This window comes from Vicugna pacos, chromosome 26 (assembly GCF_048564905.1).
Source record: "Vicugna pacos chromosome 26, VicPac4, whole genome shotgun sequence".
In the NCBI taxonomy this organism is placed as follows: domain Eukaryota; kingdom Metazoa; phylum Chordata; class Mammalia; order Artiodactyla; family Camelidae; genus Vicugna; species Vicugna pacos.
The window spans coordinates 2,442,624-2,457,089 of record NC_133012.1 but is presented as its reverse complement, the minus strand read 5'-3'; the positions used below and the strand labels follow the sequence as shown (position 1 = coordinate 2,457,089).

General features: G+C 49.8%; 1 protein-coding gene and 1 long non-coding RNA gene across 11 annotated transcripts in view; one reads left to right on the top strand and one right to left on the bottom strand.

Moving 5' to 3' along the window:
• The window catches only part of CSGALNACT1 (chondroitin sulfate N-acetylgalactosaminyltransferase 1), a 257,501-nt gene that overhangs the window by 223,258 nt on the left and 19,777 nt on the right, over positions 1–14,466 (top strand). For all 10 annotated transcript variants that reach the window (XM_072950189.1, XM_072950186.1, XM_072950190.1 and 7 more), the window contains one exon: positions 11,491–11,592. In XM_072950189.1, the coding sequence (XP_072806290.1) occupies positions 11,491–11,592 (102 nt within the window). The remainder of the gene's footprint in view (positions 1–11,490; positions 11,593–14,466) is intronic.
• Positions 3–5,074, bottom strand: LOC140689426 (uncharacterized). The gene is made up of 2 exons (XR_012064357.1): positions 4,965–5,074; positions 3–433 (listed from the first exon to the last, which is right to left on the bottom strand). It is a non-coding gene; the product is annotated as an uncharacterized lncRNA (long non-coding RNA).

Sequence of the window (14,466 nt, the reverse complement as noted above, 5' to 3'; positions counted from 1 at the left end):
AATAAATTATTTAAAAATTCTCTTTTGTTCAGAGCTGATCACTGCACATCATGGCAGTGAGACACAGCATGTCGCAACCAAGGGCTGGAGGGCGCCTGGGTAGAGACTAGGGTGAAGGAGGCTCCCTGCGGACTGGCTCAGGTTGACTTGAGCTTCTAAATTCCACTGGTAAAAGCCTGTGGGTAAAAGAGGTGGCTCTATTCCTTCATGCATCCTGGTCCTCAGCGAGCAGGGCCGTAGCTCTTCTTTGCGGAACTCAGGTCGTGGGGGAGGATGGATGGTGGTGGAAACTAGCCCAAGTGTGGAGTGGCTGATGTCACCTGTAAGGTACTGCCCCCTTTTTCCTGGGCACAATCATTGGGATTCCGTGGAGCACGATTAAACGCCCACATCTTGTCATGAAAGCTACTGGGCTTCATCGCTTTGCGTCCAGCTAAAAATAAAAAATAAAAAAATTCACTTTTGGCCCGGCTTCCTTAAATTAGCCATCTTTAACATTAATTGAACATTCTAGGCACCTTTCTTTGCACATACACAGAGAGAAGAAGAACTTGCTAGCTAGGAGTAATTCAGTAGAGCATGAGGTATGCTACGCATTCTGTCTACTTAAAGAATTAAATTGTACGTTACTTAAATGTATGGACTCAAATCTGAAGTCTAACAGAAGAAATCTCTGATCTTTAAGGAAATGTTTCTCTGCTCTAAGAGATGTTAGTCCCTAAGAGAGCCCTCCAAAGTTATAAAAGTGATTTTGCAAATCAGAACAGGTCAGAATCATTATGTGTTTTTACTATATCCTTTTATTTTAGACTGAATTGACTGAAAAGTCACAATAAGAAGAAGAGAGCAGCACGTACACTTTCCCTGTGTCCCATCTCCCGATTTTCTTAGCTGTCTACTATTTTTACCTTGTCGAGGTTTACAACCTTCACCTTCTGCGTCGTAACCACAGCGTTCCTGTGTGTGAGTGGACTTAGCGCGTTCATCACTGTGAGGCGGGAAGCCCCATAAAAAGACTGGCAGGACCCCCAAGCAGGGCCACTGCTCTCCTGCCAGCACCATCCGGTTCCCTGGCCCAGAGGCTCTATCTCACTCTTTGCCTCTCAAACCACTTACTTCTAGGAAAGTGGAACTTACCCTAAGATTCTGTTGGTTCCCTGAGCTAACTTCTGATTGGCCCATTTGTAGTACTTCATTTGCATGGAGCTTACTCCTGATTGGTTATTTCTCTCACTCCTGATTGGTCCATTTCTACAAAGCTTGTTCCTAATTAGTCAACTTTTGTTATAACTTATTTGCATATGATGTTGCAGAGTGTAAACTGGCAGCCTATAAAAGCCTGGTAAACCTACAGACCAGGTCCAGAGCTTGGAGTGTTAACTATTCTGGGCCTGCTGGCATAGTAAACCTGAGTTCTCCAACCCTCCGAGTGCTGCTTGGTGTCCCGCCCGGATCCAGGTTGCTGTCAAAACTGAGCTGTAACACCGAACTGTAACACATTTTTCTGCAACAACTGGACCTCTGACCATAGCTTCTTCATTCTTGACATTTGTGTTGTCTGAATTTCATGATCAAGACATTTTATTTCCAGATGAGTCATAAGTGCTTGAGAATAGAATGTCTGCTTATTATCTTCATAGTTAAAGGGTGACTTGGCTGGACTTAAAATTCTCAGGACACACTCTCTTCTCCCAGGACCTCGTAAATGTGCTTCTGAGTCTGATGATGCCATGGAGAAGGGTTAGAATGACATTATTTTGTCTCTCGTGAAAATGCCTGACTTGTCTGAAGGATGCCTGCCTCCTGTCTTGAATCGAGATAACTTAATTGAGGTCTGTCTCATCTCAGTGTCCATTGCTCTCTCCTGTAGTTCAGTTTCCTTTTCTGTTTTGTGGGTTCTTTCATTTCAGGGAACTTTTTTTTTTTTTTTGGTCTGATTTTGAATACTTCTCCACTTTGTTGTTGACTTCTCTGTTTTGCAGACCCAACTGTGAATTTCATGGCTTTTCTTTGTTTATTAGCATCTTTCTATTTTTTATTGCCTCAGTCCTTTATCTGCTCTCATGGAAGCCTTTCCTTTGTGTAAATAATTTGAGTAATTTGATTTTCAGATATATCTATTCTGTACCTTGCTGTTTCTAACTTATTACTTGTGTTTATTTTGGCTGTCACTTTATTTTCTGAGCACGGAATATGCTTGTTAATCTGTTTTTTAAAATCATTTCCTCTTTGGATTTTTTTTTTAATTGGATTTAGATTTTCGTTAAGCAAGTGTGAAACATTTGTAAGACCTTTTCTTTTGTTAGAGCTTTATTTTATTGGAGACTGGGTTTTTCACTTGAATTTTTAATGTTGCTGTTTTCTGAATTCTCGCTTTCTCTCTGTCTTCTTTCAACTTTTCTGCTGTTCTTGAGATGATGAGACACACACTGTGCTGTGTGCCTTCGTCTGCCTTGTGCGTGGAGTGCAGAGGGCACCGGTCTTCCTGCTGCTCCGATGTCGTAGAGGGGGCTGTCATCAGCTGTCCCCATCCTGACTCAGGACTGCTTGTGTCCCAGCTGCATTTTGAGGACCACTATTTCTTTCTTTTTTTTTTTTTTTTTTGAGGTTAATTTTTGCTTGTATTCGCCCAAGTAACTTAACTACAGTGGCTTGCAAACTTTTCTAACCTAAAAAATACATTTTACGTTACAATCCAGCAAACACACACATATATTATATATATGTGTGTATATATATATATATATATATATATGTATATATATATATATATATATATAAATGAAACTAAAGATAATTAAAATCAGAGTTTTGCCAAAAATGTCTATGCTGAGTTTTCTTGTTTTTAAGGCCCTTTTTAAAATTTGAGCAGTTTTAGTTTTACAACAAAATTGACAGGAAGGAACAGAAATTTCCCCTATACCCACCTCCACACACATGCATAGTTGTTATTTTTATTTACCAGAGTGGTATTTTTTTTTTTAACTAAGGATGAAGGTACATTGACACATCATAATCAAAGTCCACAGTTCCCCTTAGTTTGGGCAGAAGTGTAATGACACAGATCTCTGTTGTTACAAAGTCATACGAGGTGTTTTCACTGCTCTAAAAACGTCCATTTTCCAGCTGGCATATGGAAACTCTTTCTTTTTCCCTTGGAAAGAGGTTCAAAGCCAGCCTTTAGGCCTCTAAGACCACTCCTGGCCCATCCATTCATGGACCGGACAGGCTCTAGGTGGCAAACTCCCCCACTGAATACTGCGGCTTTTCTTCCAATATTGAGTCCTGTCCCACTGAGGACCGGTATTTCTTCATGGTCTGGAGGAGCGGGTGGAGGAAGAGACAGCTCAGCTGGCCTTTGTGCGGCCCTTCCTGGAGGTCCCTGAGTCGGCCCGGGGTGGCCGTGTGGGTGGAGCCAGCCCACTCTCCCTGGCTGTGGGGGGACCTCCCTCCCGAGCGGGGTGCTAGGACATCAGACGGAATGGCCTCGTTTGGCTTCCTCTCTCGTCTTACTGGCTGTTGTCAGTTTTTCCACTCCCCCAGGTAAAAGCCGGGGGTAAAGATGAGGCTCTGGCCCTGTACTTGCCTGCTGGGTGGGGAGGGGTCCACACCCCTCATCCCTTCTCCTCTTCCTGCTCTTACGAAGAGTCTTGACTCAGGATGGTCACCTGTCTCTGATTCTGCCACATCTACCTTTTCTGCGGGGTTAGTTCACAAAGCATAATTAGGACAGTGCCTCCTTCCTACCGCACCCTCCATGCACGTGGGAAGACCAGATACCGGGCTGCAGCTGGTGTGCGCCCAGATCCCACCATGAGTGTTAGGGCTCCTGTCTCCCTGGCCGTCCGGGCCTCCCACCTCCTGCTACTTCTCCAGCCCCTGTTCTGCAGCGCTTGCTGGAGCTGGAGCCACACGAGGCTAACATGGCATCTTCCGCCTTTTTCGTTGGCCTCCTTTTTGTCTGTTTATGGCAGGAGATTACATCTCTGTCATTTTATGTAGTGGTGGCAGGATTTTTGCCATTTCCCCTGACTTCCTGCACATGGCTTTTGATGCTCACCACTGAGCCACTGAGATGAATTTATTTAAAACATTCTCTTCCCAGTGCATCTCCTTTAAAGTGTAAACACCCTTTGCTCTGACACCATCTGGCTGAGGAATCTTTTACAAGTCGCTTCGTATTTCTGGGCTTTAGGATTGTCTATAAAATCAAACCTGGTCCAGATGGGCCCCTTTCAGCTCTGACGCCGGTTATTGCAGGCAGTTTCAGGGTGTTTCTTCCCACTTCCGCATCTGTTTGCTAATTATTCAGCTAGAAAAGAGCCAGATGGCTAAAAATTGTAACAGATATGCCCTTCTTGGACTGAAGACATAGATCTAGACCCTGGAATCCCCCAGGGAGACCAGGCCTGGTCACAAGACACGAAGGAGCCCTGGGGAAGGCTGGGTCTGGGAAACTGCTCACTTGGGGTGATGGCCTGGCGTGGGACGCGGTCTGCAGGGACCAGAGACCACGCTTTCCTGCTGCAGAACCGTGTCTGGGTTGATTCATGGTACATAGAGCACATGGATTAACGTATGATCATCGCTGTTTTAGTCTCATTGTAGTTATCTCAACTAGTCCTGAAAAATATTTGTGTTTATAAAAAAAATACAGATTTCACAAAACCATTTACAGAAAGGTCAGCCGACAAGGACTCAGTAACACTGGGAACCAGGGTGGGTTGTATGCTGGGGAGCTGGGACTAAGAGAAACAGGTGCAGCTCATCCTAAGCACCAGCTCTGGACGCCTGGGGGACGAGGAGGGAAGGGAACAACAAAGGCCGGTCTCCTTCCGCCTCAGTCATCAATGAAAAGGAGGCCGCTGTTTGCTGGGTGAGACAAGCTTCTCCCTGGCACTAGACCCCAAGGGCCTTGACGTAAGGGGCCATGAACTTTAAATGGGTGATCTTCTGGGACTTACAGGAAGTTGTGAGGCCAAAGCTCCAGTGTTGTCATCTCCCTGAGTAGGAAGGAGAACCTCAGGGTCCCCCGAGGGAGGCTAGGGACCACTCTGGCCCGGTGCTCTGTGTGCTCCCTGGCTCCGCTGTTGCCATGGAGATAAGATGGCTCTTCACTGTCAGCTCTTCTTCCATCGTGGTCGGGTCTTCCTGGTCCGCACAGGAGCCCCGCACCCTGACGAGGGCCCCACGTGCCTCTATCAGGACTCCTTTATGTATGGCCCGGAGTAGACAGGGGGTACTCAGGAGAACTTCCTTCACGTTCAGTCCCTGTTTTCATCTGTCTCCCCTTTGCCCAGAGTCTGTTGGCTTGCCCTCCTCTATTTTTTGGTCCCTCCTTCTGCCCCTGCACCGCCTCTCCCATTTGCTTTTTGGCTGCTTGGCCTCCCTTGGCTCCTGGTTTATCGGGTTTCAGCTCGTCTGTTGTTTCATTGTGCAGTGTGTTTGCAGTAGCAGGAAGAACCTCACAGTTACAAACCAACAGATTGTCTTTGTTTCTTTGTCTCCGAGCCTCTCCCAGAAAAAAGGGATTTTTATGACAGTGACTTCTTATGGTGTTTAAAGATCTTTCCCAGTTGGTTCCCAGTTTGCTAGGTTTTTATTTTGACTCCTCCAGCTGGACTGAGAGCCCTCTTCCACGTCGCAGTGCTGTGTCTCGGGCTTCTCAGGTTATTTCTGTTCACATGTTTCCCCTCCTTCCTTCCTCTGACTCCTCCCTCGTCCCTCTCAAGGCGTTTATGACATTTAAAGGTAGCATCACGGATATCTTTTACTTGAATTTTCACCAGCAATTTTTTAAAATCCTTTTTCTGCCTAGAACCATTAAGATGTTTCTGGACGTTTCGGGGTTTTTAAAAGACAGTGAATTTGGGAGTTTGAGACTTTCAGCTGTTAACCACTATATATAAAAATAGATAAAAAACAAATTTCTTCTGTGTAGCACAGGGAACTCTATTCCATATCTTGTAATAACCTTTAATGAAAAAGAATATGAAAACGAATATATGTATGTGCATGACTGGGACACTGTGCTGCACACCAGTAATTGGCACATTGTAACCGACTGTACCTCAATAAAAAAAAAAAGACAGTGACTACGGAAGTTGAAATTGAAGTGGGGTTGGCGGGTAGGGCTGGGCAGGGTGCCGGCTGAGTCCCATGCTCCAGGGTGCTGGGCGTCACACATAGGCTGTGATTGGAGATACTTGGTGTTCTTGGTGTTTCTCCAGAAGGAAAACTGGTGTCGCTTTTGCAGCCCCCCACCCCGCCACCTCGCCATCTCCCTCCCTCTCTCCTCTGGCAGCCCTTTCTCTGCTCAGACACCAGGGTTGCACCCAGGAAAGTGTTACAGTTTATATGTTTGAGAAACACTCATCTACATCATTCGGCTTATTTCCATAAAAGTCCCCCTTTGGGTCCCAACAGAAGTGCTTTCTTATTTCATTGGAGCCACAGCATATGTAGAAACAACCTATCCAGGAGAAGACAGTCAGCTGGGAACTGGTCTCATCTGCTGCTCTGAAATGGGCACCCGGGAGAGGAGGTCCCGAGGGCTTGGCTTGGGGTCACAATTCACTCTCGCTTCTTAGCCACTCAGACACAGGAGTCCAGGAGCGATGTGTTACTGCAGCTTGGGGTATGGGGAGCCGGAGGGCCCATCACACCAAAAGAAGAGTGTTATTTTCTATAGCCCAACTTTGATGGGCCCCATCACTCCCAGTTGAGCCTTCGGGATGGGACCTGGGCTTCACTTCCAGTCCCTTGGTGCTGGAGCAGATTTCTCCCTGGTGTCCCTGAGGACCAGATGTAGAGATTGGAGCCTGACGAGCTGTGATGTGTGGTTTCATTTGCCTGGGACGTAACTCAGGCCTGAGCAGGTGTTCTTCCTCTATTTGATACATCCAGGTTGTTCACTGATGTAGAAGAACTGAAACTGTGATGTCCTTGTGTCCATGCGTCTCAGCCAGGAGAGCCCTCTCTCCGCTCCTCTCCACCTGGGTGGCGCCTACTCACCTGTCAGGGCTCAGCCGGGATGGGCCTTTCCCTGGGTGCCCTGCCCCATCTCCCAGCACAAGTCCGCTGTACCCTCCCCTCGCTCATTAGCCTTGTGACTGCCGTTCCGTCCTGCCTCGCCCTGCGCTCTTAACTGCCCATTCCTTCTGTGCCCTGTGAGGTCCTAAGGCAGGAAGGTGACCAGTTGTCCCAGTCTGCGTGGGACTGAGGAGTTTCCTGGAATGTGGACTTTCAGTGCTAAAACCCGGAGAGTCCCAGTCAAGCCTGGATGGTCCCCCTACAGGGACCACAAATGACTTTAAATCTTACTCCAGCGAGAATAATGCTTTTCACAACAAAGATACTCACTAAATGTTTGTCACGTCCCCTGGCCATTCAGCCTGAGGTATAAAAACAGTTCCTCTTAACCGTAAGAGACACAGTTTTCCTGTTCTCCCTCTAGCCTGCCGTGGCGAGATGTCTAGCCTCCTCTGGTCTGTGTAGGAATCCCCGGGGAGGTCTCCCGTGCGGTCAGATACAGTTCAGCCTCCGCTGACTGCCCGGGTCAGCTGTGCGGGGCAGACTCCCCACCTCTGACGCCAGCAGAGCTGCCGGCCCTCAGTCACGCCGCAGAGGCTGCAGTGCTACTGTCAGCAGGTAGAGACATCCCCAAATTGGAAAGCCCACCAAAAGCGTGGGGTCCTTGCCCACTGGTTGAGAAGGCATTTGCGGCAGAGGCAGAAAGACAAAATAAAAAGCTGGTTCATTGATCAGAAGGGGAAGAGGAAAGACGGCTGCAGCCCCGGGTTGGGCCACGTGGACTTTTACGAGAGGCGTCTGCCATCATGCCCTCCTTCCAGGTGCGCTGGAGCCAATCACCTTTTTTTTTTTCCCAGTCCTGGTATGGCTTTTCTGGCTGTTGTCATGGCAGCCATGAACTGTCAGGGCGTGGGTGGGCGTGTCACCTAGCATGCTAATACACTACAATGAGCAGGTCCGCTGGAGGTCAGACCTGCCATGAGCTTGGGCTCCATTGGTTCTAGCCAGGTCTTGTTCCTCCTCTGCTGCTGCCTCCTGAGGCTTAGGTGAGGGTAGTTGGTTTCCAGTTGAGGGAGGGGCGGGGATAGGGTCCTGAGGCAACAGCCTCAGTGAGAGTCTGTGAGATCACTGATGGGGAGGCTCGGGAAGAGAGTGGTCATCACGCAGCTGGCCTTCCCCCTCTGGTGCCAGTTAGCGTATCTGTAAGACAGCTCAGGAATGAGCATCAGACAGAGTACGTGAGTCTGTCCCCCTTGTTATCAGCTGCTGGAGCTGCTTTTCTGTGACTCAGGAAGGCCTGGGAGACTTCAGGTTTTCTATAAACAAGGGGCAGGGGTCGGGGGCGCCCGGCAATTCCGCTGGGTCCCACTGCCACGCCCACCACTGGCAGCACCCCTGCCAGCACTGCCACGTCACCTCCCCCAAAAGCGGCTTGAGCTCCCGACACCCCCCTTGTAGTTCAGTTTTCTGGGAGGGAAGGCTTTCCTTATTTCCTGAGCTCTGCCCCCTCCTCAGGACCCACCCCTCAGTCCACAGACACCAGCTGGGAGCAGGCAGACCCCAGGGGTGTGCGTCGTTTTCACAAACATATGTCCCTCTGATGACTCAGATGTTAATGAACCGGATTCTTCTTTAAGACAGTGGTCCTGACCCAGGGTCAGTCTGGCATCCTCTGCCCTTGCTGAGGTCTGGTGGCGTTTTTGGTGGTCACAGCTGGGGCAGAGGCGGGGAGGCTGCCGGCCATCCTGCTGTGCCCAGGACAGCCCCTCCCATGGTGGGGACTCATCTGGTCCAAAATGTCGATATGATAGCGCCGAGGCTGAGAAACCACTCAGGATGAGTTCTCTGCATAAGGGTCCAGGGCCCAATGCCCAGGCTGCGGGTCTGCCTGCCCCCGGCCCCCAGCTTGCCCAGGCACATCGGAATGGTCCACTTGGGACCTCCAGGCCTTCCCTGCGTCCAGCTACATCTGCAGTTTTGCTGAGGCCTCTGTCCTCCACCTGGCCACGCAACACCCCCCGCCAAGGTTTGCGGTGGGACCCGAACAGTAGGGCCCCGGCTGAGAGGTTTCACAGGTGAGTCCCTCGCCCCCGCCAGGGTGGCCAGAGGCGCTGGTACCAGGCTGGTCCTGGGAGAAACCTGGCTTCTGGCCTATCAGGGGGCAGGTCAGCAGACCCCGTTCCCTTCCCCGGATGGAGGGCGTGAGTGATGGTCTGTCTACAGTGCAGGTGTACGATTAGTATCAGAACTCAAAGACCAGGATGGGCTTTCGGCCTCTTGGGAAACAAAAATATCAGTGTGTAAGTGACTGTGATACATGTTTTCTGCCTGAAAATAGATCTTAATTAGTCTGTATACTCTATGTTACAACATCCTGAGTGGGAAGAAACTGTTGTTTTCAAAAAAAAAAAAAGATCCTAAAAGACTTGGTGAAATAGAAACACTTTCTAGGCTTCCGGGTGAAGATGGGAGAATGTTCATTGTGGAGTGAATACCAAGGAGCCGGGTGGCAGGAAGAGCTTCCCCAGAGGGTCTCGGAAGCCAGGTTCACGGAGCATCCTCCCAGACCACACCACCCTGCTGTTACGGAGACCGGCTGCGGGGCCGGCTCTGTTAGCTCAGGTGGCACGTGTCTGGGTGCCGAGATGATCCCACCAGAGCATGGACGTCTCCGGTCACCCACGCGCGTGCACTTTCTTACACTTCTTTCCCGGGGATGGAGCCCAGTGAGAGTTGTTTTGTAAAGTACGAAAGTTACAAGATGGTCAGACGGACGGCGATGGCGTTTCATGGTGCTATGTTCCTCCTCTCCCACAGCACGTGCTGCCTGCCTCGTGGATGCTTTTAATCCCGCGCAGGGGATGGAGAACTTCTCAAGGGCAGAACTGTCATGCTCAGTTTTTAAGAGATGCTGTTTGCTGTTTATTGGATGAAAGGAGGATGAATAAATGGAAGAGAGCCCTGGAGGTGGACCTCAGACAGGCTCAAGTGAAGGCCCAGCATGACTGTTTTATTCCTTGAAAACAGGAAGCGCTATGAAGGGATTTTAAAATGCCAGCAAGGATGTAACTAGAGAAAACAAGAACGCCGTCTGTTCAGGCCCAGCAGGTGACCCCTTGGCTTGATTCTGGGATGGATTTTTTCCAACTGCATACACGATTTTAAAGCATGGTTTTTCAGGCACTCGGTGCCATGTGTGCTTTTATTCCACCCCGGCAGAGGAAGTCGTAACGGCATCTGGCAGGTTGGCGGAAAGGATCTTCTGTGTGCAGAGGATTCTGTCCTTGGTGGGTGGTAACTCAGTCTGCAGGGACCGGCTTTGATGCACAGGTAGCCCCCGGCCCCATTCCTGGTCCCTTGTCTGCTTCTCAGAGCCCTGCCCTCAGTCCGGTTTCCCTCCTAACAAGGAAAGACAGAATTCTCAGGATCACCCCTGGGACAGGGTCAGCCTTGGTGCCTCTTGTGCAGGGTCTTGCCAGTATTTCTTCCCTCTGGAATTCTCTCCCCCTCCCTGCTGTCCTAAGCCCTGCCCATCTGTCCAGGCACTAGCCATCCCAGCCCACAGGACCGGCCTTGTCGTCTGAATTCTGTGCACTTTTATCAGTGCTGCAAGGTGTCTGATGATTTCCATTAGTACCCATTTATTTTCTTGCCTTCTTTGTCCAAGATTAATTGACCTTGGATGTGTAGGTTTATTTCTAGGCTCTATTGTGTTCCATTGGTCTGTATGTCTGTTTTTGTGCCAGTGTCATGCTGTTTGTTTGTTTGTCTTGGAGTACAGTCAGTTACAATGTGTCGATTTCTGGTGTACAGCACAATGTCCCGGTCATGCACAATATCACACTGTCTTGTTGGCTGTAGTTCTCTATAGTATTGTCTGAAGTCTGGGAGGGTTATGCTTCCAGCTTTGTTCTTTTTCAGGATTGCTTTGGCAATTCTGGGTCTTTTGTGATTCCAGATAAATTTTAGGATTATTAATTATAGTTCCTTGAAAAATGTCCTGGGTAATTTGATGGAGGTCACATTAAATCTGTAGGTTGCTTGGGGGAGAATGGCCACTTGAACAATATTAATTCTTCCAATCCAGGAGCATGGGGTATCTTTCTATTCCTTTGAATTATCTTCAGTTTCCTTTATCAATGTTTTATGGTTCTCAGTGTATAAATCTTTCACCATCTTGGTCAGGTTTATTCCTAAGTGTTTTATTTTCTTTGTGCATCTGAGTTTTCATTGATCAGATCTGCACATTTAAACGTCATGGTTTTCTTGATAAGATAAATGTGAATACGGGTAACGGTGACAGCCAGCCAGAACTGTCTTGCCCCTTCTCTGCCCTTCCGGCCGCTCAGTCAGCTCGCTCAGGGCCCTTTTTGCGTGCTGCAGAACTCATATTTGTGTTGTTTGGGCTTCGCCTGTCATGGTGAGCGCAGGACCAGACATACATGTTTTGTTTTCTAGGGAGATGTGCATCCAACAGGATGGGAGAATTCATCTCACCGTCGTTTACTTTGGAAAAGAAGAAATGAATGAGGTCAAAGGAATCCTTGAAAACACGTCCAGGTAAGTATGACGGGGAGCCGCAGGGAGGAGTCGCAGTCTTGAGCGTGGCAGTGCTCAACCGAGCTGCTTCGGGTCTCTCTCCACCACGGGCGAGCAGGGAGAGGGATGGGCTGGCGCGTGTCGGGGGTCCTGCGCCTCCTTCCCGGGGACCACCCGCCTCGCACCCGTCCTCACTGTGCCAGGCGTCCAGTGCATGGTGGCGACAACCGGCCGGAGCAGCCAGGGTGGGGAGCAGGGGCTGGTGGGGGACTGGGGAGAGTGCAGCCATGCAGGGAGCCTCTGCTCATTGGACCAAGAGTGATGTCCAGGCCCCATCTCGTCCACTTGGCAGACAGGCCCACCCTTCTGTCTCTTGTTGATTCTGCATTTTGAGAGATTAGACAAAGGCAGAAGTGACCCTGGATCTGAGGTTAAACCTCCGCAGGTGAACAGAAGCTGTTTAACCAACAACTCTGGGCTGAGGCTGTGTGGATACCTCGTCCATCAGTTACACGGGGCGAGAAATGTAGTCAAGAGCAGCAGCGATGGGGTTTTCCTGCCGAAGTAAATGGACAAGCCCATTTGTTTAATGAGAGTGGATCTGTAGCATTTTCTACGGGTGAGGAAGGCGGGCGGTGCTGGCCCTCCCTGGGGTTCGCATGGGGACCGCAGGCTTCGGTGGGCAGTCGGGTCTCTCCGTAAGTGCAGCTGGGACGGTGGTCGGAGGTACTCGGTGGCAGGAGCAGTCTGAACAGGTCCATATCTGAGCGTCAGCACGGCCCTCTGTTTTGAGTTTCCAGTAAATGGGAATAGGATGTTAGTCACAGGATAAGATGCCAAGACCGAGGGTAGTTGCTGCATTTATTTTCCGGATCTGTTTCTAGTTTTGTATTCCCGGGCACGAGATCAAAATGCTCATTATTATTTAAACTTCCGAAGCAGCGCACTGGTCACACTTTGTCCACTCTTGGTTTTGTACATAAAGTTGTATGGCTGCGCAGCCGGGCTGATGGGTTTACCTGTTCTTTAAGGCTGCTTTCGGGGCTCAGCGGCAGGGCTGCGGAGTGGTGACAGAAACTGCGTGTCTCCCAAAGCTGAACTCTTTGCTGCCGGGTCCTTTACAGAAGAAGCTGGCTGATCTCCCTTCTAAAGCAGTAAGGAGTTAAGAGTTTAAAACTAGTACCAGTTTAAAGCCATGGCACGCATCGAAGGGAGAGCAAAGAGAATAAAATAATTGAATATCTTCAGTGTAAGTGGAAGAGCAGCGTCCCCACTCCAGTGCACTGCAGTGTCCTTGCCTCTGCTTGGGAATGTGGAGTGTGAGGTACTGGGATTCATGTCCTCTGCCCAGTGGAAGGGTTTTGGCATCTCTGGGAGTAGCCAGCTCCAAGGTGTGGATCTTTTTATGTGTCCCAGCTGATTCTGATGTGCAGCCAGGGTGGAGAATGGTTGCTGGGAGCGTGGCCGTCCACCACAGGGACTGCCCGAGAGATGCCATGGTTGCAGCCAGCTGCCTCCTTTCCGAGTATTTTCAAGTATCAGTCCAGGTGACTCGGAGGTACCCCAGAGGATCAAGACCCCATCAAAAGGTGATCACACCCTTGCTGATAGACACATACACCCAGCTTCACCTGCGTCCGGCGGAGGGGCGGAAGGCCAGGTTAGACAGTGTTGTGACAGTGGCCGGAGGCTCGAGACTCTCCAGGCGATCTTCTCCATGTCCCATCACCTGGTGCGCTGGATTCTCCATCAGAAGGGTGCTTGACGAGCCAAGAGTGAGCACACTCTGAACAGGAAAAGTAGGATCACTGAGCGGCAGGGATGGTTTCCTTACAATTTCGGCAGATTTCCGGGGATGGAGGGACTTTGTGCTGGAGCCTGAGTCCGTCGGTGCTGTGATCAGTGCTGCAGAAATGTGGGTGAGTTCACTGGAGCCCCACTCTCTGTGTGGACGCCCTCGTTCTGTTCACTGGTCACAATGCAGGGACAATGTCACTGATGCCGGGGACATGTCTCCAAGGCCTGGCTCTGATCAGACGGCCTCTGGGAGTGCCCTGCCCTCTGCAACCAGCCTGGGTTGGTTTCACATGGCTGCCTGCAGCCACAGCTCCCAGACAAATGCTCCTAATCCCAGCATACCCAGACGGGCTCTTACATCTAACCTGGTCTCAATGGCTCACTGCCCCGCAGCCAGACTGGGGGCACAGAGTGCTTGTCTTCTTGGCCCCCATTATTCTCATATATGTCTGGTGTTTCTGCCACCCTCCTTTCCACCTTCTCAGCCCCCCACCCATCCGTCCCCACCCAGATCCCCACCCTGGAGCTCTTCCCGACCTCCTGTCCTCCCCTGACTCTGCGCCTCTCTTACATTTGGGACTTGGCATCTGAGTTGCCTGTAACTAGATTCTAAGTGGTACAGATCACATGCCTCTGGGACTCCAGCACTGAGGACAGCGCCTTACTCAGAGAATGGGCGGGGGCTCATCCGGAGGACAGTGCCACGTGCATATAAATTGTACACGTAGTAATGTATGTGAACGCTTAACTGGGCAGCTTTATTTAAATACCATTCTATCATTCTTTTAAGATGGTAACGCTTTGTGTTCAGATACATCTTATCTTTAATAATACTAGTCATTATTATTAACATGAATTATTTAATATTCACAGCAGCCTTATGAGATAGAAGCTGCTATTAACCTTATTTCCTAGATGAGGAAGCTGAGGCTTAGAGAGGTGGCTACTCAGGCTGCCACCCCGCACACGTGGGGTGGCCGGGGCTGAACCTCGTCCATGACCCCCAGGACTCCCAGTCTTAACGTCGTGCCAAATTCTCACTCCAAAAGCAAGCCCGTAATTGTTCACTGAAAGTAATAAGATTTGAAACCAGTTTAA